Raw genomic sequence first — 27192 nt, forward strand, 5'->3', positions numbered from 1 at the left:
AAAATGAATGCATGTTGTATCATGTTTGAAATAGCAATTGTTTCAAAGAAACATATAAGGGAGGTTACTTGTTCAGAAAATTATTTATATATTTTCCTGTAAGAAAATATGTATTTCTTAAAGTTGTGGTTAAACTAAGGAATTTGATTTGGCGCTGGTCATGGTCAGGAAAGTAGATGTTGTGCCCTACTCTGATAGGAAACAGTACTGAAAACTCCTCATTGCTGTTGCTGAAGCCCCACAAATTTAAACAGACATTCTATGTGAGCCATTATTTGATCACCACATTCTGAAAAGATGGCTAATTCCATTTTTCTTTTTCTTTTTCCTTCTTTTTTTTTTCTTTTTTGGAGGGAGGGAAAGAGGGAAGGTCAATAGGGGGCGGGTAGTAATGGGTAGTAGACCAAGAGCGATTGTATGACCTTTCAGAACGGGTATGCTGAACCCTTGCTCCCCCTTGTCACAGTTTAAAAACCAGAGGAGCTAGTTTAGAGAAGAAGTTGTTAGCATTCCATTTTTATTATGACATTTCACAGTCATCTGATTTAATGTCCCTTGACCGGATTGTCCACCGTGAGACGATGGGCTTGAAATGTTATTTAGAGCATTGATAAAAGGTGAGCGGTTCTAAGATGACAGCGAGTCATAAGGCTGGTGGTGTGACATTAATTTTCTCCATAACAGAGATGGAATAAGACGTCATGGTGACAAGCTGTCAATCAGCTCTGGCCCCTCTGAGCATCACGATACCATAGGACGGGGTATTGCTTCGCCCGTAATAGAGCTGAACTCAGATGCTCGCCCTGACAGCTGCTGCAGCCATAGAGAAAATATATTATACAGGCTTTCATTAAAAAAATAAAGAGGACTCCTCTCCAGAGCATTTCAATCTTTTCCCATCTATTGAGGGCTGAAAGGATTCACAGCAAATCATGGATTCCTCTGCTATGGAAATTTCTGGCTTCAGAAGCCCATCCGGGTTTCGAGGCCTTCTAAAATAACCATAAATAACAAGACGGGAATACCTCTTGAAAAATCATTATGTAAACTTCTATTTTTAAGCCGATACATTTATTTTCTTTTTCTTTGAATTCTTATTATAATCTCCATGTCATTGACCTAACCAGTTGAAATTTGCCATAAATTGCTGAGTGTCAGCTGACTTGGAGAAATGAAACCTTCAAACAATAATTACTCTTCCAAATGAGAAACAGAGCAGCAGAGCTGATGCCCCAGAAGACGGTGTGTCTGTAGAATGAGCTTACCGGGATAAAATGATTCTCAGACTGATGAGATTTGTTTTACTCACAATGAAACTTAGTTTAAATTGCTTCTGGAAAATTAAAGTACTAGAATCTTTTGATAAAAGTATTCCTCATCATTAGGATAGAGAACGTTTCTAGTTTATTACACTGGGTATGCTCTGAGATAAGTCACCTCCCATACTGTATCGATACTGTAGAAACACAACACGCCTGCAAACCTCAGGATTATAATACTGTCATGTACAGCCACCAACATGAAAGCCTTAACTTACAGGAATGTAAGTGGAAAGAGAAGTGCATTTTCACTAAAGCCTGTCATTTGAGTATTTTAAACAGATTTTTACTGATAAATGACTGTTTAAAGACAATAACAGATTAAGAGTTAATCCTTGTGCTGAGAACTATTTTTTTTAAGTTAGGCTGAGATTACATATATCTGTATTTCCTCAGTATACTGAAATCACAGTTTCAGTGTAAACAATGTGTCATCATATGGGACTGACAAGGCCCTGTGCAGGAAGCTCTGTCTCCTCAGTGTTCGCTCATTAGTAATACAAGGATGCGAGTGCTGGAGTACCATTAAGTTTAGTATGTAAATGTGTACTATACTCTCTAGCCATAAAACACTTTAAAGGTGAGGATAAAGGTGGCTTTGATTTTTCTAAGTAGCCGCCCAGATTTCACCTTAAGAAAAACATTGTAATGTGTCAATAAACAAATGCTTATCAGTATCCTACAGTTTCATTTTTACTTTCAAGATATTTGTGCCCATTAATTACGTTGATGCAAAGTTATATAGGTTTTCCTATTCCAAGTCTTTCAAGACCTACATTTATTAAGATATCACAATTAATAATTTATGAAGTAAAGTTGCTTTTTAAATCTGATTCTTCTACCCAAATCTCTATAGGTCTATAGATCCAAAAATACCAAACACTACTATAAAGTAAGAAAAATTAGTGCTTTTGAATTTTACTTTAGTTGCCAAATTGACTTATTTTAAAAGATCATATATTTTAGCCTAAAAGGTTTACAAAATAAGAAGTCCTTTGAATTAATTATTAGCAAATAGTCTTCAGAGGCATCAGCCCTGTCTTAAACTATTAGTAAATAATCTGTAAATAATTTATCTCTTCTCAAGCATATGTACTTTCCAAATCTCATTAAAAAATAGAAAAAAGTAATTAGTTCTGTTTTGATGCCCCATACCCAACAACTTTTGTTTGTCTCTAAATTATCATACATACAGATGAAAGATTTCTTGGAATACTTTTATTAGAGATATTGAAAGACACAAACAGACATATCTACTTTATGCTTTTTATCCTTTATGTAGTATTCATACATATCTATTATTTATGGGAGAATAAATGTGGTAATTTTTATTCTTAGATTTGAAATCATTGATGATTCTCTGTGCTAAGCCAAGAATATTTTCCTAGAAGGGACAAATGAAGCTATTGTTACATTTGACTTGTGAATACCTTTTTTCTAGACAAGTCTAACAAGGCAAACTCATCTACATAATTATGCGTGTACATACATTCACGGTGATGGATGTGTAATCTTTATTGAAGAAACATAAATGATCCTTTGACCCCCCCCCTTAAGCAGCATAAAACTTAGTATTTCCTTAGCACACTCTTTGATATTTCTTAAGAGCTTTCTTTTCTCATACCCATGTTGGGATCTTTTCAGAGCCCATTACGGATATTTCACAACCTAAAAGATGTGGGATTTCTTCAGGTGAAAGTCATTAGAGCAGAAGGCTTGATGGCAGCTGACATGACAGGTAAGAAATTATAAGATTCACCTGTTGTACTTAACAAACAGCATGCAAGGCCTACATCATTGAATAATCCAACTCAGCCTTTCACGTGAGTGAATCATTGAATAATAAATTAAAAATTAAGTCATTAAATTAATTCATTCATTGAAGTAATCTATATCTGTATCTATATATTATATATACTAATATATATTGATAAAGATAGATATTGATTTAAAAAGATATAGACATGGGCATAGGTATATGTTCAGGGTTGAACTCACGAAGATTTTTTTTAGCCTCAGATTTTTGTATTAGATTTTCTTTTTAAGGCAGAGGTAAGATATTTAAGGTAATATATTTAAAATAAAAACAAAAGAATTGCCTAATAATTGCCCTTCCAAAAGTTTAATAAATGTAGTGGGAATAATTTTTTCAGATATTCTCAGTATGGCATATTGAAGCAATGCTGAACCACCTTCTGTCACCAATTTCTCCATAATACAAGCACTTGTAATTCAGATTTCAATGAAATCTGTTGCACAATTCACTGAGAAACTTATATGTATAGTACTCAATAGTTAGTATGAAGTCTTTGTATTAGGTTACTGTTTCAGTTTACTAGTTGTACAAATTCTTCAGCATATCCTGGAGATAATTCTGGGACTAAACTAAAAATCTAGATTATTAGAAATATTTCAGTCAGGAAATAGTCTTGTAAAAGATGCCATAACTTCATCCAAGTTAGTCTTGTCTCTTAAAGCTTCCTGATTTTTGGTACTGTTGTTTCTGTCACATATTAACAGATGGACTAATGGTTATTATCCATTCATGTCTAGAATTAAATAATTGCTTTAAGTTTGCTACTGTGACCATTCATTTATTGTTGAATTTCTTAAGTATTGGGGGGAATGTATGTTAAAGTTATCTACATCTCTAGGCCTGACTTGACCTGTTTGTACAAATTTCACTGTTCTGGAAAATGTCCACTTACTGCTTGTAGAAATATACCTGATATTGTAAATGTTAAGCAAGATGATCCTAAAGAAGTAGCACACATATTGGAAGAAATATACCATCCCATTAGACTCTGGGAAGATAGGAAAACCAAAGTTAACTGCCTTCAAACTAAAATACAGATATCATAATATTCTATGTATAGATGTGAAAATGGAACTAGGAAAATTGAAGGTGATGGAGAATAGATGGGGAGAAAAAGGAAAAGGGTGACATTGGTCAAGATACATTGTACTCAAAAATTGACATGCTAAATTGAAATTCCTGTGTACACATAATTAAAGATAAATAGTAGACGTCTGCCCCCTAAAAGCAATATTTTAAATTTTAGCATTTGCATATTGTCAAATGAGTATATGTGATACAAATAAAACCATTGGATACTTATACTTTTCTTGAAGAAGTAAATATCAACTCATTTGTAGCCAGGAAGATAACAACTGTCAACGTTTTTTTCAAATAGCAATACTTGAAAATCCTGCAAAAGAAGGTAATATGCAATCTCTTTGCATAGTGCTGATTTAGCTTCTTGTATTAAGATATTAATGAACATTGAATTTATCCATTTCTTTTTGGTGAATTTTCTTCCCTGTATGGCTATAATCAAATTAATTTGGGAATGATAATTTCTTGTAGAAAAATTCAAGAACCATCTACTTAGAAAGCTTAGCTACCTGCCCATTATTCAAGCTGACTGCAATTGTATAAGTTTGTCTTTTCTTAGAAAAAGCTGTCCTTGGTTTTAACACTTCATGAATATGCAAACTACGTTAACCTAGTTGGCCTGCATGCCACTAAGGAAGTTAAAGTATATGTTCTTTCAAAGCTGGAAGAAATAGAGATATTTCTTTCTTAGTGGTTCTATGCAAATTGATGTGAATAAAAATAGTCTTTCCCCTAAGGATTCAATGAGACATAATTTTGATTCGATAAAATGAACATTGATTTGGGTAATGCTAAAGAACAGTCTCATTTTTTTCCCTCTAGTTTTAGGGATATAAATCTAATAATTCCTCTCTCTGTGCTGACCTTATAATCTAATGGGCTCTGAATTGAACAAGAACTATTCAGGAGCAAGAGGATAATTCAGACTTGGACCTTGTTCACTCTTAGACCTTTTGTGGTCTTTATGACATTTGTGATGGTGGTAAAAATTGAAGACCATGTATTTAAGTCAGAAATGTCTGAAGATACTACCAATTTTTAAAATATGCTCTACTTCTGAAAAGGATAAATGCTTAGATACATACCAGTGCTGCTAGGTTCATGCTCGTTAATCTGGGACACAAAGAAGCTCTTTATATACTTCATCTCTTACTCATTGAAAGAAGAACTTAGAAGATAAGATATACATCTCAGTAGATAATAACAGTCAACCTCTACATAATATTAATCAATAGTCTGAAGACAGGGAATTGAATGCACAGTGCTGTCTTCAAATAAGCATCACTTAAGGAGTGTTGTGAATGGAGAGGGAGATTTTAAATCACTGATAATCCTTAGAGCTAAGCCAAGAATATTTCTGATCCAGTACAAATGGAGTTTATGGTAAGATATTTCATACTTCCAAATGGCTTTTACTAGACAAGTCTAGCAAGGCAACTCATATTTGACCAACTTTGGTCTATTTTAAAATACATTTAATGATGTCAACATGAAGTTGCACTTTCATGTTTTAAACAAAAATTTTAAATTTCTAATATTCTACTCTTAACCATAAGCAGAAGAGGGAAAGATTCTGTAAATCTTTTAAGTAGCCATCAATCTTACTGCAGTCACAAAGAATTTTTCCCTTTCAAAATGTAAAATTTTTCTTTTGTTACAACACATTCATTGAGAAACATTGTGATACTGTATTAACTCTGTGTGAATAAAGAGCAATTGAGACTCTCTTTGAATGAGTGAGTATAAAGCACAAATTACTTTTTAATGAAACCCTCAATTCTTTCCCTTTCCACAAAAAGCCTATAGCCTTGTTCAGCTGAACACTACTACAGTAGGTCACTTCAGTTAAGCCCCTAATAAACTGTTGATAGTCGAGGGTAGTTTTTTCTTCGGTCTCAATAGCCCAGTGTTGGACGGTGCACTTCAAATCATTAAGGTTAATACAGATTTAAAAAAGAGATTAACTCTGGTGGTTAAGGCCTCAATTTACAACTCCCACACATACACATGCATTGAGCAAAGCACCAGAGTGGATTGAAATTTCAGTCAAACTGTGGGTAGCTTTTCACAGCCTGAGAAAGTGGCTGGAAAAGTTGGTTGGCTAAATTCTTCGCAAGGGAAAAGTTGGAGTCACTAAGAAATATACTCCGTACAACTTACTTACCTTTTAGCTAACCACTGAAAAGGTTAATGTTTTTCTGCACCACCAGAGCAAAACCTAGAGATTGTCTCCCCCTATGTTTACTGGGTTAGAGTCTCTCAAACGTTAAATTGCATGTTCCTTAAAACTGGACAGATTGTGAGAAAAGAAAGGCCAATGGGATTTTTTTTTCTTTTTTCTTTTCTTTTTTTTTTTTTTTTGGGGGGGGGGTGCTGTGGTGGGAAACGGTTGGTCTTGTAATTTGTCTTTTCTAGCTTCTAATTATTCCTTTTCCTTGAGCAAGGCCTAATTTCTGTTTTCAACAGAACATTTCAAGCCTTCTATATTGAGTGGGGCTTTCTTTGCAGAGTTATTTAGACCTGGCCTATTGGGTCTTTCAAGTTCTAAGAGAAGAAAAAGAAAAGAGTTCTTCTCCTCAGCCCCTCCCCTTCATTTTCCCCTGGGTTGTATTTTTTTTCTCCCTTCTCCCCAGGAAGAGGTCGTAGCCTCCCCAGGGAGCCCAGACACTCAGCCACTCAGTTTCAGAAACAGTGATATGGGAAGACTTCAAAAGAGACCCTACCTTTCCACTGTATTAAAAGATACACCAATATAAAACTGGTTCACCCCAGGTGAATTGATTTCACAAATTAATGCCCCATCCCTTTTCAGGAAACAATAGAGGGAGAGGGAGAGGAAGAGGAAAAGGAAGAGAATTTTACACTTAATAGAACCTGTCATTGAAATTGTCCCATTAAAGGATCATATTATTTTTTCCCTCTAAAACAATCCCATGAAGACTTCCACCTAATCAGCGCTATAGTCTGGAAGTTATTAAGAGAGATGTTTACTACGCCTTTATTTGCATAGGCTTTTCCCATGTTTTCCTTTTGGAAAACTGTCTTCATTGTTGGAAAATATTTAAGTAACAAAACAGTAGAAAAAGACATGCTACAGTTTTGTGGGTTTTTTTTTTTTTATCAGCTTCCGTGAAAGTCTTATTATCTTAAGAAATAACAGTTAGCAGCTCAGATTCATTAGCAGAGCTAAATTTAAGCCCCATTTGACAGGCTGCCTAGAAAACATTTTGTTTTGCTGTCTGTGGGCTTTAATTAAGATGTGTTCAATTTCAGTCCTCTTCAGTCTGGCCCCCACCCCCAACTTGCTGTGTCACAGACCGGCGATCAGACACTTTCAGATGGTCCAGCCCATGACTTTGACCTTCTGCGCAGTCCGGCGTTCCCTGGGGAACCGTTCAACTCATGAGGTCTGATTTCACACTTCCAGGATGCCTCAGCTCTCTTAACAATGACAGGGAGACAAAGCCCTTTAGAGCAGGCCGCATGGGGACTTGTTTAAATTGGAAACCAGAGAGGAGTCAAGGAACAAGGTTAGGGGCTAGAGAATAGTGCTTTTAATAAAGAGCTCACAGCTCTGGCTCAGCTCAAAGAGGTCTACCTCTGTACAATTAATTGAGCCATTTATCTGGAGCATCTTAGGCCTCTACTTTCTCACAGAATTGCGTGGTAAATATCAGCTAAGAAGCAAATGAGATATGCATGAAATGAATTTTAACACTTTGATTACTGTGCCTCCAGTCTTCATTAAAAGTAAATTTATTTGTATTTCTGACCTCATTATCAGTAGGCTGTCTGCATTTTTATTGGTTCCTATGATTTCCAGCTTGAGTGTGTCATGAAGGTATATTTTATACAGAGATTGGAATTTATTATTCTTAGTATTTTTTCCAAATATTATGGATCTGTTCAGAGAAGTAAAGTTAAAAAAGAAGCTGTACAGAAAAAGGCAAATATGCTCTTGGAAAGACTTATATAAAGTAGGAGAAATATCAAGTTCGTGTGCATAGACAAGGTACTGTTCTTGAGCTGGGCACTGGTTGCCCACACCTGCAATCCTTGCTACTCAGGAGGCTGAGATCTGAGGATCATTGTTTGAATCCAGACCAAGAGAAAAATGAAAATTCATGAGACTCTTACCTCCAATCAACAACCAAAAAAGCTGAAAATAGAGTTGTGGCTCAAGTGGTACTACACTAACCTTGAGCAGAAACCTCCTGGACCAATGCCCTGAGTTTAAGACTCAGGCATGCTACACACACACACACATACACACACACACATACACACACACACACACACACACACACACACACACACACACACACACAATATTGACCTTTAAAAAGAAAAAAAAAATTTTTGTGGGTTCTTTCAGCAAAAAAAAAAAAAATCCATAAGATATATGTAATTGTTTCTCCAAGTGGCCCACAAAATACAATTGTTCTTTTGGAAAAAGTGCTAAATACTTCTTTCTAATAAGTGAGAATATTCTTTTCTCCCCTAAAACAAGGCTTTACGTGAAGTCTTTCAACTAATCAGCTCTACAGTCTGGGAAACTACTAGTTGTTAAGAGAAATGTTGACTATTCCTTTTTAGGATTATAGCAATCAGAACTTTTAATACCATCTGTTTGTTTTTTAGCTATTTTTTTTTCATTGTAAAAATACTGTACAGAGGGGTAACAGTTACATGAGCAAGGTAATGAGTACATTTTCTATCAAGCATTGTTATTTCCTCCTTTGCTTTTTCTCTACCATCCCTTCCCTCCCACCTCCTCAACTACACCCCCTCCTTCCTCTCCCCTCATCCCCACCTAAATTGTAAAGTTCGTTTTTCAACATAGTGTCTTGTATATCTCATTGTTACAATGGGTCAACCTGTATTCCTATTTAAGCATTTGGGGGTTTTTTGCACTATCATATTCAACAATATTAATGAATCTGATACATTCTGCCTTACATTTTATGTCTCTTACTTAAAAGCTATGTTAAAAGGAAAGAAATGATACCACTTTAAATTCTACACAGTTCTACTGGATAGACCATATGAAAGATAGTGGGAATCCTTCATATTTGTGGGCTATCAAGGGTAAAATAATTTGCCAAATTGAAGAGATATTCTTAATTCTTAATGTTTTGCTTTTTTAACATCTTAAACTTGTTACATTGCTTAAAGCAAAAACTCAGTTAACCCAAAATATATTGAAAATATCTAAAATTATATTTAATTTCCATTATATACACTTATATTGTTTCTCTTTAAATAATTACATTACAGAATGTGCATAAGCAGTTAGTACACTATAAGAAGACATTTTATCCAATTTATAATGCATTAATAATGACCAACAATCTTATCATAAGATTCTCACTTTAGAATACCATATTAACCATACATATGCACAGACTTACATGTGTGATAAGTGTACTGATACGTTGTAAGTCTCTTCATTAAGGATAAGACTAATCAGTAAAGCTCCACAAAGAAAGGAAAGATTATGACTTTTTCTTCCTTTAGGTCATGTCTTACCTAGAAATAAGTTACTTTCCTTTAATAATTACATTTTTAACTATTAACATGTTTTGATTAAAGACATGCATAAATGTTCTAAAAACGAACAGTTGATATTAAATATTTGTGAAAAGGGGAATGGAAATTCTTATTTAGAATAGGAGCTGGGGAGGCCCTGAGTCTGAACCCGTGTTTTCAAGGGAATTAGAGAAATCATCTGTGATTCATATGCAGGTCACGTGGCTAGAAGATAGAGGCTCTGTAAGGATGGGTGGATGACAAAAGAGATTAATAATTGGGTTTGATATGGTCTAGAGGTGAAGGACTATAAGCTGAGAAAGCAGTGGTCCCACTATCAGTATGAAATAAGGGGAAGAAAAATACTATAAAATAATTAATCAGGTTCTGTGGAACTAAGATTACAAAGTGATCCTATGAGTAAAAACATAGGGAATTGCAGATTTGCCTAGTAGGGGCAACCTTCAGGATTTCACTTGTGGCTTCACAAAATGCTTTCAGATGTTTCAATCATTTTAAATATAACTAGTATTACATATTTCTATATTACAATATAGTTTCATAAATAAACAAGACAGTTCTTAAAATAACAGGTCAGACAAATTCTGCAAATATCTAAATTTAAATGTTTTTAGTGAGAGAAGCTTTCTACAGTAATATTTGGGTTATTTAGTATCATTAGAATCATCATAATCCCAAAGAATGATTAAAAGATTGAAGTCAATGTGGATCCAGAATAGACAAACACAGGGTTCTGTCTTGGTCCAAATTGTTTATTTACTAATGACTTTGAGAAGATAATTGCTTCCTTGTCAAACTTGCCAAGAAGGCTAGCTAATTCATTTTTAATGAGACTAATATATGGACACAATATTACACATTCTTTTATATATCTGTGCATATATGTATGGATACAAATGTAAATTTAATCTGTTAGGGAATATATGTGTGTACAGACTGAAATAATTGGCTTCATTCAACAGAGTGAACATAAAAAAGTTTAAATCTTAACTCTTACCTGGGCTAAAAATAGGAATATAGATAAGGAAAGAGGCATTGAACCTATATATTGGCATACTGAATTGAAACTCCTTTGTACAGTTCTTTAAAGATAATTTCTGAGCTTTAAAAATTTGCCAAAAAGGTAAAAATGCAAATGTCTTATGTTAATCATAGGAAAGATTTTAAGCTGAGTTTAAGCTTTATGGAAGTCAGTTATACAAGTACTAATTCTGTTCCATTTTTTAAAAAAGTGGAATGTCGCTAATACTTCATTGTGGACCGACTGTCAGACATACTGCTGGAGTCGGAATCTAGCCCTGGGAGCTACTTCTGAAGACAGATACAAAGAAAGCAACAAAAACATATTTTCTACTGGGATATCTGAGGTTTTGAAATCATGGCCATTGAGAATAACTTGAAGATAATTGAAGATAATTATAATAAGAGAAATATTGCGTGAAACATTTTCCAAGCCCCTACCACATGTCAAAACTGTGATTTCTTTTTTCTTTTTCTTTTTTTTAAATTTTATTTTATTGTAAAGATGCTGTACAGAGGGGTTACAGTTACACGAGTAAGGCAATGAGTCCTGTCAAGCATTGTTACCCCCTCCTTTTGTTTTTTTTTTTTTTTCCCTCTATGGTTTATCCTCTGTTGTCGCTGTATTTGATTTTGGTACCCTGGATATTGTATAGACATTTATTGGAATTAGGGAAGGGAAGAGAAACAAGAAAATGGTGAGACAAAGGACAAAAGGTGAACCAGTGCAACAGCGATACTCACAAGACACCATGTTGGAAATGAGCTGCACAACTTTCCAGAAGGGGAGGATTAAGGTGAGGGAAAGTGGGAGAAAAATGACAGAGGAGGTAACAAGTTCGACAGGAAGTGTACTCACTACCTTATATATGTGACTGGAACCCCTCTGTATATCCCCTTGACAATAAAACTATTTTTTTTTAAAAAAAGAACCTATTCTGAGCTTGGCTCAAGGACTATCACAATCATATAACAACTGGATAAATACTATTATTATCTCCACTTTATAACTTAGAATCTTTCTAAGGTTTAGAAAGATGGACTATTTTATCCAGTCAAGATAATATAAACATACAAACACACACACACACACACCAACTCACAAATGGCAGACTAGGCATACAGATTCAGATCTTATTCTGTAGCCACTGACTTACTTATACTGCAGAAAAGAAGTTATAATGGGACATGGTTTATTTTGCCAGTTATGTAAAGCTCTGCTATGTGTACAGTATCCATAGGAACTGGCAAGGGAAGTAATGGATAAGGTTCAGTCCAGAAAGCCAACTTCCTTCTAGAAAAGTTAATCAAAAAGGGACTTATTATTGAATATTAAGTGGATCACAGAATCTTTAGGGATAGGAAGAATCTAAGAAGTCTAAGAGTCTAAAAATAGGGACTCTAACCTCAGTCTCCAGCAGTTAATTTTATTTTCATTTTTTTATTTTGTATATTTTTATTGAAAGATACTGTACAGAGGGGTTACAGTTACATGAGTAAGGTAACGAGTACATTTCCTATCGAGCAGTTTTACCTCCTTTGTTTTTCCCCTACCTTCCCTTCCCTACCTCCCCAACTCTTCCCTCTCCTCCAGTTAATTTTAAGGCCACATGGTAGAATAAATAGTTGCTCCTTCCTCACTAGCAATTTGTGAAGACTGTGATGACAACATACACAAGTTGCACTTATACAAGTCTGCATCAGCAAGATGAACATGTTCTCAGTCACTAATTTCTAATACTAAATCTTAGCAAAGTATACCTAATTCATACAACCCAATCCACATGTGTATCCCTAGCTGCAAGGGAGTCTGGAAGTGTGTCAGGATGTCTAACCTCTAAGGTTCAGAAAGACATTTTAGAAGGTAGTTAGAATCATATCCAGCACAGAAGGGAAGGAAGGAGCACCAATCACATACTACGGGATGGATGGTGCACCTTTATTTTATACCTATCATCTCAGTTAGATTTCAAAATTACTCCAGAAAGCAAATAAAAAATAAAAACAATGAATAGTTTTATGTTCATTATAAAAACTTTTTTCAAAAACTGTAACTGCCAAAAATAAATCCAAATATCTCTGTGAAGGAGGATCAGAGCCTCACTACTACTTCATTGCATAGGGGAAGGTAAGCTCTAGATGAAGTTTTAAATTTGGTCTTAAAACTTATTTCCAAGCCTTCAGACTCTCAGATACTGTAGTAGGTGTCAAGGTGGATAATACACTCCTGAATGAAATATTTTGCAGACAAGAAATAAAAGAGAGATGTCATTTTAAAGGCAAAGACTTCAATACAGCTTTCCATTATGTTTCTTTGATTATATGCTTATGTTTAATCACCTACTACAGTATTTAAGTTTTAAGTCTAAAAGGTTTAATTTGATCACAAGAGATCTCTCTAGGTAATTTACTTATACAAAAGTTAATCTGAAATCTTATGTTTTTCTGCAGGAAAATATAACTAAATACTATATATAGGTCTTTAAATACCCAGAAAGTTTTGTAAAAACAAAGGTACTTCAATACTTCTACTCATTTTTGGCCAAATACATCTATGTTTCTAATCTTGGTTACAAGTTACTTGCAAATATTTTTTATGTTAAAATGAATTGACAATGAAGATTTTCTATGTCTTTAAATTCTTAGGAGCTCAGACATTATTTTTCTCATGGCCTCTCCTCGTTTTATGTACCCACAGTTTTCCTCTTCTTTCTTTTCTAAGTTCTTATCTGTCTAATTTCTTCTCCTGTCATTTGCCATAAATTTAGACAAGATGCTTCCATTCTGTTACTCAAGAATACATCTAGTTACATGCAATCCCATCAATATTATTTTGCACTTAGTTCTAGACTCCAATAGAAAAAAACTTGCCAGTGCCTGAAACTCAGGCCTGCAATCTTAATTACTCAGGAGGCTGATATCTGAGGATCTGAGAATCAGAGATCTGAGGATCTAAGCCAGCCAGGGCAAGAAAGTCTATGCGACGCTTATCTCCCATTAACCACCAGAAAACTAGAAGTAGTTCTGTAGCTCAAAGTAGTAAAGCACTAGCCTTAAGCAAGAAAGCTCAGGGATATTACCCAGGTCCAGGGTTCAACAAAAAAGAAAAAGAAAGAAACATCAGCCCTTAAACTCATAGAACTCTATTTCTTTTGCTCCTATTTATTGTTCTAAAAGTTTAGGGTCAACTTCTCTGGATATCCCAAGATACTTTCAGTAGTGTGTGAAGATAAACTATGCCATTTATATGTTTACTTTCATTCTTTCAGTGTAGTTTCCTAAAGGCTATATGCTTTATCATTTGGGTAAAAATACTGTTGATTAATATTGTGAATTAATAACATTGTGTGTGTGTGTGTGTGTGTGTGTGTGTGTGTGTGTGTGTGTGTGTGTGTGTGTGTGTGAGTGGGGCGGGGGATATGTCTTTTTGGTGGCTAATTGGAAATAAGAGTCTCCCAGAATTTCATACCTGGACTGGCTCAAACTACTATCCTCAGAAGAGCTCAGATTACATTTGTGAGCCACCCACAACTAAAATGTTTAATGTGCCCTTAACAAATTCTAAAGTGTTCATTTTAACAGATACATCCCACATGAACAAAACTCTTTTGAAATCTTCAAATGTTTTTGAGTTTCTTCAACCAAAGCATATTAAGAACTGTTGCTTTAGCGCACTGATTCTCACCTGAGTTGAGACTGTATTGCCCCTTGAATGTTTCAGACAGTTTTTAGGGCATTATAATTGCCACAATGATTGGGAAGCACTATTGGTGCTGAAAATATAATATGCTATACAAAGTATTAGATAGTCTTAAATAATGAAAACTAAATATAGACATTGATTAGTTAAAATCTATTTCATAATTCTGTTTCATCTTGAAATGTGTATTATTTATTCAAGATTTAGGGATGCCTGCCATTTTGCAAGGTCCATCACTGGTATCCTAGGTAGTTTATGATCTGGTTCCCATTACTTTTCTGATTAAAAAAAAATCTCCCTATTGCTTACTGTGTCCCAAGCTCACCAGCCTTTTGGTCTAGCAGTTTGTGCAAGCAGTTTGGGCTTTCTGGATCACTCTTCCTCAGATATACTCTTCCTCTCTTCATTACTTCCTTTGATTCTTTTCCTAGATCTCATTTTCACAATGAGGCCTTCTCCAGCTACCTTAATCTATAAACTATGATGTTCCCCTATATTCTTCAAATTCTTTATCCTATTCTATTTTTTGGTTTGGTTTTCTTTTCTTTTTTTATATTCATATATATATATATTTTTTTTTTTTTGTTGAACATACTGTACAGAGGGGTTACAATTACATGGGCAGGATAATGCGTACATTCCTCTCTAGTATATCATGCAGTTTTTAACTAATTAATTATGGTCAAAATTTATTCTCCTCTCTCCTCCCCTCTACAAGTAAATCCCCATCCGTAGAGACTTTTCTATGTCCTGCTCATATAGCCCTTTAAATATTTGCTTAATAAATGAATATATGATTTTATTGCAAAGGAACATTTAATTTAGTTCTCCATCATAATAGAATTCAGGTATTACACCAGATTTTAAAATCATGTATATGTCAGTTTTACTTTCTTTTGAGGTAGTAAAGAGGTCATTACAGAATTTTTAATATGAAAGAAAGAAAAAGTATGTTAGCTTTACTGGATTGAGAGCCATGAAACTAGAGTATTAGCTGTACTCCACATTGGAACATTCCTCATGACTTAGGAAAGAGAAGCCCAATTTTTATTACTCCACCCCAGAATCAAATCTAATGGGGACCTAGTGAAGACTGTTAGTTAATGTAATTCTACCAGTCAGATGTTTAAAATATGCTTAGATAACTTGATAAGAAAGCCTTAGATCAAACCCCATCACCAGTGTTAAGGGAAATATTGGACAACCTTTTCCACCTGCATTGCTTTTTTCCAGTGTGCCCTATGGAATTCCCTCAGCTTTAGCAACACTCCCTGTCATAACTGAAAGTGGCAGTTTGCAGAAATGACAGGTGGCAACTCTGATTATATTTTTAATATTAAATATTAAAATATAGCCATTTCAAACTTTGTCAAATGAGGAAATTAAGATAAACCATGAAAACAGGTAGTAAGCAAGCAAAGGATGTACGGAGCAGATTTTCCCACAGATCTTTATCAATATGTCAATGTCAATGTCATGACCAGAAATAGCAAGGACTATGAGTGCGAATTAGCTAGTCAGCACACCCCCAGTGAATCTTTAGTTCTGTTTTGAAGATTGTCAGAGAAGATGCCCACTTGTGTCAGTCCTGATGTTTGTTCTTTTGTTGTAGGAATGACTTTTTACCGAAAGAAGAATTGGAGTAATAGAGCATATACTTTAAAATTTGTTATAGATTTAGTTTCATGATGTAGGGTAAAAGATTCCCTATTATTGATTCCTTTGAGAGATTTACTTCTTATTTTTTAAACCCATAGAAGAAGAAATAGCCTTTAATATTTAACTAGATTATGGATAGATGCTTCCATTTTAATGTAATAATTTTAAGGATCTGTTTTATAGTGATTATATTAAAGCCCACTTTTCTTTGTGGTTCTTCACTTTTCAAAATGCTGGCGGTAGAGATGTACAATCATCACATATCATGAGGGTCACCTCCACTGAGAAATATTCTCTATTTCCTTTTCTCATTCCTGTTTTAGAATTAGAGAATGATGTGCTTCCATCTCATTTCTCCCTTTACACTCTGCACTTACCTTTAATATAGTACTTAAAATCCTGTATTATAATTGTGTATTTACACGTCTATCATGCCTACTAAATTGTACATTCCTTAAGAGCTCAACTATGTCTTAATCATACTTATAATTCTGGGGTGAGCAGAGCAGCACTCAATAAGTAATGAATGCTTCAAAAGGCATTCCTAGTTCCCTCTAGAAAATTGCCAACATGCAAAATTTCCATGTTCTCAAAGATGGCTAAAATTCTCATCTAGCTGTCTTTGCCATTAAAGTAATCAACTCCATAGCTACTACCCTCACCCTGAAGCACTGCTGCAATTTCTGTCTTCCAGCCAAACCAAATTCTCTAGTTTCTTGCTTTGCTATGGACAGGGAAGGGCACTTTCTATCCAAAGTGATGAGAGTTAAGGGGAAAAAAAACTGTTGGTACCTGTAACTTTGCTTTAGTCTTAAAGGTGAGTGCAAGGAAGATAAAAGATTGTGTTCTCTGCTGGTCAGTGAAGATACACTCCTATAAACCTAGCTTACTCAGTGGGCTGAGTTCTGAGGATTTTTGTTCAAACCCAGCCTAAGCAGGAAAGTTCATGAGACTCTTACCTCACATTAACCACCAAAGCTCTGGAAGTGGAGCTGTGACTTGAGTGGTAGAAGGGTAACCTTGAGTGGAAATAGCTAAGGGAGAGTACCCTGGCCCTGCGTTAAGTACCAGTAAAGCAAGCACCAAAAAAGAAAAAGGAAAAAAAAGATGTGTAATTTATATTCTCATACATTTAAATTCTTAAAGTAGACAAAAATTACCAGACATAAAATGTACTTCAACCTTGGAAGCTTCCTTCAATTATTGTACTTTAGTCAAATGATGGTACTGAATAAAAACATGACAGGGGACCACTGTGTATCACTCCCTGGAGATTTGCAGAGTATAATACATCAAGACCCCATCCTAGAGTTAACCAGTTCAGGTACTCTCAGCAGCATATCACAATCTAAGTAGGATGATAAAAAAATGAAAGGAAGGAATAATTAAGAGATAATTAATGGCTAGTCCATTACTAGTATTTCTCTGATTGTTTTGATCTCTCTAAGTGGCAGATAATCAAGCACACAAAATTTACAAACTGAAAAGCCAGTCATTTAAGTCATTAGTTGGCAAGCTGAATAAGTACATTAACTATGTGTAGCCACTTCTTAAAACAAAACTGCAGTGTATGTTTGTAAATGCTAAGTTCAGATTTGGTATTATACATTTTTATTATTTTAGTTGGAAATCACTATTAGTTCTTAATTGCCCTCATTTGTACAGTGGCTGATGTGATGGATACTTTCTAAATTAGTGAAAAATAACATACTATTTAAAGACCTGGTATCTATTGCTTCTATTGTCAGGAAATAACATTTTAAGATGAATAAAAATTAAACATAAAATTATTCTCTTCTTTCCTAAATGTTCCTCTTTTTCAGATTTTTTAAATATGTCCATTCTATTTTTTCTCCTAGGGAGAGGGAGAATAAAAGGGACTAAGATAACTAAGTCCAATGAATTATTTTCCTTTCTGAAAGAATGACAGCGGGCATATGCTATTGTTCAATGTTGACATCTGTAAATCCTGATAGTTCTACCTTCAAGATACATTCGGAATCCAAATGTAGTAGCTCTAATCCTTCTCCTGACCTCTTCCATTGCCCCTTCTCTCTATCTCATTCTCCAAGTAGCCATCAGATCTTATTGCCCCTCGACTCAAATACCCCCCAAAAGCTTTATCTCTCATCTAAAAGTGAAAGGCAAGGACTTCCACTGCCACTTTCCTTATAGCTCCTTGTCACTCCCACACTGCCACCCTCAGTCCACCTCTTCACTTACACTGTCTTCCTGAGTATTTGTGGAAATACCAGGCACAGCCGCTCCTCTGGCCTTTGCAGCATCTGTTCCTCTGCAGAGCCCAAGGTTCATCATTTCACTGCCTACATATCTTTGGCTACAGTTAGTTTCTCAGCAAGACCACTCCTGTAGCCCTTTGGAAAACTGTATATATATCTATTCCACTTCATCCTTCCCTTTGTTATATTTATTTTTCCTGAAACACTATGAAATGTACTCATTATCATTTCCCTCCCTGTAAACTGCATGAGATCAGGGATTAAAAATATACTCTAAATAATGCTATCTCTCCAAAACGTAGATCACATAGAAGCATGCATATAAGCGTACTTCAAAATAAGTTCTTTCTGCCTTTTTATGCTGGTACAGAATTCTGTGGACGAAAATAAAGTTATGGGTGTGCTGAACAAAGCAAGTAACAATTTCTTTATTGATGGGCTAGAGACTTGAACACAGCGCTTGACTCATGCTAGCGTGCTCTACCACTGAGATATAGCCCCAGCTCTACAATATGTTTTCTCAAACCAAATTTTTTTTAACAATCTCCCATAGTATGTGTGAGTTAGAAGTGTGGCAGGTAAAGATAAGTAAAGGCAAGAAGAATGAATAAAGTTGGGAAGGGGAAAGATAACACAGATCCTGAACCAGCCTTGAAATGTTCAGTTCTCTATCTTTATTGAAAAAGATTCCCCAAGACCCAAAATTATAAAGGAAGTCACACTGTTAAATTATACAATTATGCAGGGATATATGATTACACTGAGCCAGCACATACATATTAAATTTGTTTTAATATAAAATTACTAAATTAAAGGTGAGTTAAAGTTTGCACAGCTTATGTTAAGAATTACAATATGGAAAGTAAACACACTACTATGCAGGAATTTGTAGCTTAGCTGTCACTGATAGCTAATAAATTCCTTCCCATTAAAATTTAATTGAAAATCTACAATGATATTTAAGCTTTCACACAAGTGTAAACTACTGTGACTACAAATCACAATGCATTTAAAACAATTATTCTTTATCATTAAAGTTAATAATATGCACATTAACCTCTTATGTAGTGTAAATCAATATTGTAGTTTGAAAGATATGACCTCTGGACAGCTTTGTCTAAATATTGATTTCATTGTCATTTGTATAAGGTATCAAACAAATTACATGCTGCACTAATATCATTAATGCTGCCCCCAAAGAGCCTATGACTTTATAGGTTCTTTTTAATACAGGATATGACATTACAGAAACATTGAGAACATCGCAAAGGATTATTGTTCAGTAGATGAGATTTGACTATGGCAGAGCAGAGGTGCTGTAAACAGATAACTTCCAAACCCAGTGGACAGAAAGGGGCGGGGGAGGGGGGAAGGGAAGCTCTTTACCATGCAGAGTGTTTGTTGATGTGAAGTTTGAAATGACAGAATTTTTTTTCTATCTCAGAGGGTCTAATTTACTTTGTTGCGATTACATACATATCTCAGAATAAAGTGGCTCGGCCTTAGATTTAAACTGTTATAATTCTGAAATAGACCAGAATTCTCAAATTTAATTTGCTTAGCAATTCCTGTAACACGTTACTAGCAAATCAAATGCGCTGAAAAATATATGTGCATAAGATTAAAGCAGGTGAACATTTCATATGGCCATTATAGACCTAAACAAACTGATTTAGGGATGGATCTATGCCATTTTCTCTTTGAAAATTGTTAGTTACAGTATTACTTTTGTTTAAAAAAAATTGTGAATTGAAATTCCGGCTATATTGGTTTCTCACTTTTTGCGGGTTCTAAATTCCTTTAAATCATAATAATTGCTAACCTCATCTAGTTGTATCTAACTTTGTTTTAATAGGATTTTAATATTTTTTAATGTTACACTTCATTTATTATAAATTTTGTGGGAAAGATTTATGATGTTGATTAGTACCATGAAATGGTAGGGTTCTGTTTATATTAACAGTGTTCCCCAAAATCACTTGTAGGTAAAAGTGACCCATTTTGTGTAGTAGAATTGAACAACGATAGACTGTTAACACACACTGTCTACAAAAATCTCAGTCCTGAATGGAACAAAGTCTTCACATTGTAAGTAGTTACTACCTTGATTTTGGGGCTCATTTCAGAATTGGTGTGAAATGACTTTTTTAAAAAAGATCTATGCATTTATTCTTCACTAATCCTCACAACTCAACACAATCTTCCCTGCTTTTACTTATAACCTTGTTTTATCACAAGGTTCAACCTTCCAAAGAGTGAAACCTTGGGAAGAAGGCGTACCATTTTTCTTTGTTTTTCACAGCCATTTTCTTTTTAGCTGCTTTTTCTATGATTTGGCTAAGGGTTTTGCTCCCATCAACAGATTCTCCATACTGCCTCTTCCTTTTATACTTTCTATTGAAATTCTTCCCAATTGCATTGCCACCAAGGAGGACAAAGCTCTATTTGTTCTATTGCTGAAATCAGCAAACAATCCTGTCTCGACTCCAGCAGATGCTTTAGTTTTGGTTTGTTTCATTTTAGCACAAGAAGAATATTAAGTATTTTCCTAGATAGCAAAACAACCTTTGAGTTAATTTTTCTTTGTTTTAAAAAGTTGGTAGATCTTTCAATCATGCCACTTTAAAAGCTGCTGATGCTACATCTTAGTACCTCCTAAGTCCACTTTTTGAAAACTGAGCTTTAGAATTGAACTCTGAACAAAGGAGAACTCTCCAAACAGAAGTACTTAAAAGTTTTCTAACACAGTTTTATTTTTGTACATGGAAAACTGCTAAATTCCTCATTAATTCCTTATAATGTCTCTGCCTAAGAACCAGTATCTAATCAGCTTTAATTATCTGACCAATTTATTTTTGAGGAATTCCACATTTTTATAAGAGATGAAAGCCTGGGTAGGCGACTTGCACTCCTAAGAAGGTTGAAGAGAATGTTTTTCTTTGGAATGCATAATTGAATGAATAGGTTTGATTATTATAAAAGCCATTAATTGATTGTGCCCTGATAAAGCCTCTTCTCACACGTGGTCGTGGGTTTTCAGTGATGAATATATTCTTTTGTTTTGTTTTCGCTTATTCATGTTTTCTTGGTAAACAATTTGATCAAAGAATACATGCTGTCAATAATTTGCATTTACTTTTCCAGAAACAAAAATATGAAGCACACACACACACACAGTTGTTTGTTCTCATATATTGTCTTTGGAACATTACTTGATTTCTCAATTCCAGGGTGGTACAAAGGCTATAAATGTTACATTTTTCTCTATTCTGTTTTTTTCTGTTTGTTCATTTTTACTATATACCTAACAACTAAGTTGACATTTTGGTGAAAGAAAATGGTCTTTATTATTGAAAATAATAATTGCCCCCCCAAAAATATACTGTGATTCTTTCTGATATCAAATCTGATGGTGAGTCATATGAAGATTATGGGAAGATGATGCTTTATTGTTATAATGAGAAGTTATCATCTAAAATTACCAGTATTACTTACTTATTTTTTTTACCTGCTTATTCTTTGTTCATCCAAAGGGGAAGCTATATTTCATTTAAAAAATTCTAACTTGAAATTATAATGGGCTTGAAAGTTTTAGGTAATAGAACCATCAATGTAGTCAAGTAGAGAGCATTCTGGGAAATTGTGTCACATACTAAGCTCTATAGGTGTATATGCAATCGACACATAAAAATAGAAAATCAGCAGGAGGTATCTAAATTGTCAAAAACATTCTCGGTGCTGTTTGCTACTGATGAAATCTCTTTCTTCCCCCCTTATACATGGATTATACAGCAACATAAAAGATATCCATTCAGTTCTTGAAGTGACAGTTTATGATGAAGATCGGGATCGAAGTGCTGACTTTCTGGGCAAAGTTGCCATACCATTGCTGTCTGTAAGTTTTATTCACCTGACACACTCTTCTGTGTTGCTTTTGCTCAAGTTTAAAAAAGAAAAAAGAGAAAGAAAAAAAAACCTTCAGCTCTATGTCTGTCATTTCTCACCCAAGGTCTGTAATAAGAACACTAAAATTTTTAACATACTCAATTCACGGCCATGTTGAATCCCATGATAGTTAATTTTTCCTGACAGACTTGATCCTGGTAATGAACAGGTACTTGTCAGAATTGCCACAGTTGTTTTGGGTTCTCTGTCAGTTTTAGCAGCTGGGGGTCAAAGGTCACCGAGGGAGTGTATTCAGTGGAGACCGCGAGACAGACGGCTGTCATGTCCTTTTCCCGCAGATTCAAAATGGTGAACAGAAAGCCTACGTCTTGAAAAACAAGCAGCTGACAGGGCCAACAAAGGGGGTCATCTATCTTGAAATAGATGTGATTTTTAATGCTGTAAGTCTTAACTTTGGCTTTTTTGTACTGCTAAAGAGTTCAGTTTCATGAAAGCTTTTGTTCCTGATTTGTAGAGAATTTCTGTCATTCCTCATTTTCTCTAAACCTTGATGTCTCCTGGAGAATGCGCTTCTGCCACTGCCTGGCACACCCACACTCTCTGTGATAGTTGGCGACTGCTCTGTGCTGTGCGCGGCCGCTGCCTGCCTGCCTGCCTGCCTGCCTGCCTGAGAAAGGGAAGAAAGCCCATGCATGTGCAACTGTATACATTTATATTTTATGAGCACAGCCACCAGGACTTTGAAACTTTCTAAATGATTGCAAATCGAACTGCGTGAAAAAAAAACTGGTAAACATTTGTAATCTATGAATCCATAACAGACACATATGTTGATATATAGGTGAAAGCCAGCTTACGAACATTAATACCCAAAGAACAGAAGTACATTGAAGAGGAAAACAGACTCTCTAAACAGGTAAAAAAAAAAAAAAAAAAAAAAGGCAAGGAAAGATTCCTCCCTCTGGGAAGACCTGATTGTATCTGTAAAACATCTTAGTAAATTCAAATAAATTTTGGAGGTCTGGAGGGGAGGGGAAGATGATGGGAAATTGTGGATCACCTACTAATTGAAAATGGCTCTTTTCTTTCCTTTACTCTTCTCCTTTCTGGAAAATCTCAAACAAGGACAATACCAAAGTAATAAATTGGATGGGGGTGGTCAGAAAGGAAAGGGGATACTGTAGGTGCTGTCTCTAATGGATATGTACTCATGCATTAGCAAAAGAGTGATCTTTTTGAACATAAAATACAGTTTGATTGTCATGGAGTGTGTAAATGAGAATGCTAAAAGCTGAGGTTCACATATATGTGCAGACCACCCACAGGTATGATGCAGGTGTGTGTAAATGGAGCCCCCAATAAAGATCTTTCCTCTAATCCACTGGTGGGTGGAGGATTTCCATCTTTTAAGGCAAACCTTCCTGTTAATTAGATTTTAACGATGATCTTTTAGAGGTGAACTTTCATTGACATTTTCACCAAAAAAAAGCAGGAAATCTGATTTTTTTATGATAAAGGAGTTTTAAATTAAGCTTGGAATCTATCAATTATAATTTTAACTTTAGTTTGATGTCAAGAAAGAATACTACACTACCTTATTTTTTTTTAAGATTCTATCCAATTAGCAGAGCTAAAAGAAAAAGTAGTTATTATGGCTGTAAAGTTTACTGAACTTATTTGTGCTCTGAAATATTTGACCGGTTTGGGGCTATTAAAATCTAAGAACATTTTAACTTACACTTTAATAAATTCACCATCAACAATAGGATCTCGGGTGTTTAAAGATAGCATATGTAAAGCAATTATCTAGTTAAATAGAAATAGAGATTATATTTCTCTACAATTGCAGATGAAAATAATAAAAAAAATGCTCTGGAAGAAAGGTGATAGGGGCCAAGGATGAAACACACAAGAAGATTCTTTGTGTGAATGGAATTTCAGTTTTAGCCACTTGTTATAACTGGTATACGCATATTTTGTATCTGTATTGACACATTATACATTTTGCCATAGTATTTCATTAAGCTTTACATAGCTACTTCTTTAAAATACCAGATCAGCATTGAAGTATATTTGGAGTGGCAAAACAATAACCTACAGACAAATGATTATTCTGTTAATATTCCTGTATGTCATCATTGTAACCATTACCAAGTACATAAGCTAATCTTTTTATTATTTAAGTTGTGGTAAAAAAAATTAAATTTATTTCAATTCTCATTTACTTTTCTAACAAAAAGATTTTTGTAAAGCATTTTGTCACTATAATTTTTTTCTCTAATTCTAAAATTATGGAAACAGTGAGGATATGTAGGTTAAACATAATGTGTGTGAAAAAGAGACCAAAGTGACAGGAGAGTAGAGAATATGATAGTAAGAAAGGAAGAAATCCTACAAAATTAATATCCTGTTTTCTATAATAAGCTATACTTTTTAGCTCTTTCCTTGAAATCTTGCAAGCTATTGATCTCACTTTGAAATCTATTGGAATTAAAACATTTAATTCATCTTAAAGTCACACACACACACACAAAAATGAAGTTTAAAATTAATCAAGGTCCATCATCTATAAATAGCAGAAAAATGGACAAAGGATTCCAACCAACATGATAGCATTGTTTTTAAAAATATGTTTAGCTAAGAGCCTGCTTTTATAAATCAGTGCTTTTTCTACTTTCTCCAGAAATAGTTCTTTCTCTTTAACTTGTAAGCCAAATTGCTTGGTATGTCCTTGCAACTTTTTTTTTTAACTTTTGAAGTCTCTTTTAAATGACAATAAGCTTGAAGAATTATGCGGTGTATCTGATTGTTTTCTCCTCTTGCCAACTCTGATGTTTCCATTTTCTTTACAGTTGCTACTAAGAAACTTTATCCGGATGAAACGCTGTGTCATGGTGCTCATAAATGCTGCGTACTACATTAATAGTTGCTTTGATTGGGATTCACCTCCAAGGAGCCTTGCTGCTTTTGTGGTATGATCATGCTATATTACTTACATTGTTATTCATTAAATTCAGTACTCATAGATGCATGTTTCTGTGGCTATAGTAACAGTTATGTCGATGTGGCCATTTAAAAACTCCTATTTTAAGACTTGACTGGACAGATTTGCTGTGGGCAGGAACCTGATGGATTGTTCAAGGTCTGAGTCCAAGAATATACCTCCCCCCCGCACCCCCCGAGATTTCCAAAACGCAAGACATCACAGCCAATGTATAATTTTCTCTGTTACACTTAAAAAGTAAAAATTCTGCATGTTGCATAATTCCAAATTGCAATAAGAGAGCCAAGAACAAGTCCTCCTTGTGAAAAATAATGATAGTAATAGTCTGGGCCAGTCTTCCTTTGATTTGATTCATTCTTGAATTTGGAATTTGTTTCTGCCAAAATATGAATATTATGGGTAGTAAAATTCTGGTTGGTAATACCTTAATATGTGAATCAATTGGAAGTGGATATGACCTATTTAACAGATATTTTATTATTTCTGAAATCTCCAGTTTTTAAAAAGTCACAAGTGAGAATTCAATCGATCTGAACAGTTCTACCAGTGTTCATCATGTAACCTTTTACTTTTGATTATTTAAAAACTGCTGATGAGACCAACTGGCAGAGGCAGAAAAATCCAAGAATATTATTTCCTTTGAGCTTTATCTGGGATTTTCTACTCTCAAGTATTTTCGCTTATTTATAGTATTTTAGTTTGAAGTGATGTTCATGTTTGTTAGCATTTAAGTACCTAAGCAGTTGCAGTTGCACAAAAAAATATGACTTTATTTCAAGGGCTTACAAGAAATGCCTTAATTATAGTAACAAACCAACATTTTAGTATTACCATTCGAATGAATGTCTGCATATCTGTTTAATACTTTGAGTTCTACCCTCCTCTCAGGCCTTGCAGTAGACTTGCATTAATGTCTGAGCACACAAACAAAGAATGTGTATGTCTCTTTGTGTTTTAAGTTACCAGAAAGTTAGGCAACCTGCTTCCCATATACATGTTTTCTCATTTAAAAAAGTAAGTCTTATCTTCATTAAGTTTTAGAGGAGGAAAATTTTTTTTTTACATCTCTCAGTACTTGTTTTAGTGGCTGCTTCACATAATAAATATATCAGAATACTGTTAAACAAACTTTAGCCTGATTTTTCACTAGCATAGAGGAGGTTTGTCAATGTTAATAAGAAAAAAATGACGCTGAGTTTCTAGGTCTACTTTATATCCTTCTTTCCAGGTTCTAGGAGGCCTTAGAGCAGCAATAAAATTCTACTAGAAAGGTCATGCTGCCATTTTTATTCACTTCTTCTGAAGCCATTTTCCACAGCTGTTTGTGAAATTTGAAAACAGAGAAATGTATAAAATTATATCATTTGTTCAGGTACATTCATTCTGAATCCCTGCGTAGCACAATGTGTTGTGTATGGCCTCACAAACTTCTTCCAGCTGCAGGAGTCTCTCAGGTAAAATGAATTCAAGATGGCAGCCCTTTTCACAATGTCTTTCTCATTGTAAGAAGAAATAATTTGAAAAAAAATAGTCACATGCACATATTACTTGACTGTTTTCACTGGAAGAGAGCAGATTTCACTAGAGGAAAAAATGTAATAATAATCTGTTCTATCTGGGGACCAATTTGTAGCAGATTCAGTCCCACAAAGTAAGCTGAATGCAAGAGGCTTGCAGAGAAAGAGAATAGATACAATGAAGATAGGGCAAGGCCTGCGGACACACAGGGTAACAAAGAGGTCACAGACCACAATGTGAGCACACACTGAGAGTACTTTCAAGAAGAAACAATAATGTTAGCTGCTTCATTTTTTAAAAAAAAAATCAAGAAGCATTCAATGATATTCATAGAAGCAAACTGCCTTTATGTGGACTTGAGCTGAGTTCCAGGAGAACAG

The 27192-nt window shown here is 34.7% G+C and overlaps 1 protein-coding gene across 9 annotated transcripts in view; it reads left to right on the forward strand.

Moving 5' to 3' along the window:
* The window catches only part of Mctp1 (multiple C2 and transmembrane domain containing 1), a 415812-nt gene that overhangs the window by 232930 nt on the left and 155690 nt on the right, over nucleotides 1-27192 (forward strand). For 8 of the 9 annotated variants that reach the window (XM_042690819.1, XM_042690817.1, XM_042690815.1 and 5 more), the window contains 6 exons: nucleotides 2964-3057; nucleotides 20370-20472; nucleotides 22177-22279; nucleotides 22629-22730; nucleotides 23132-23206; nucleotides 25143-25262. In XM_042690819.1, coding sequence (XP_042546753.1) covers nucleotides 2964-3057; nucleotides 20370-20472; nucleotides 22177-22279; nucleotides 22629-22730; nucleotides 23132-23206; nucleotides 25143-25262 — 597 coding nt within the window. Of the gene's footprint in view, nucleotides 1-2963; nucleotides 3058-20369; nucleotides 20473-22176; nucleotides 22280-22628; nucleotides 22731-23131; nucleotides 23207-25142; nucleotides 25269-27192 lie in introns of those variants that run through there. The other variant, XM_042690824.1, reaches the window with a different exon arrangement.

Source organism: Dipodomys spectabilis, unplaced genomic scaffold (genome assembly GCF_019054845.1).
Source record: "Dipodomys spectabilis isolate Male_0828 unplaced genomic scaffold, ASM1905484v1 ptg000140l, whole genome shotgun sequence".
NCBI lineage: Eukaryota > Metazoa > Chordata > Mammalia > Rodentia > Heteromyidae > Dipodomys > Dipodomys spectabilis.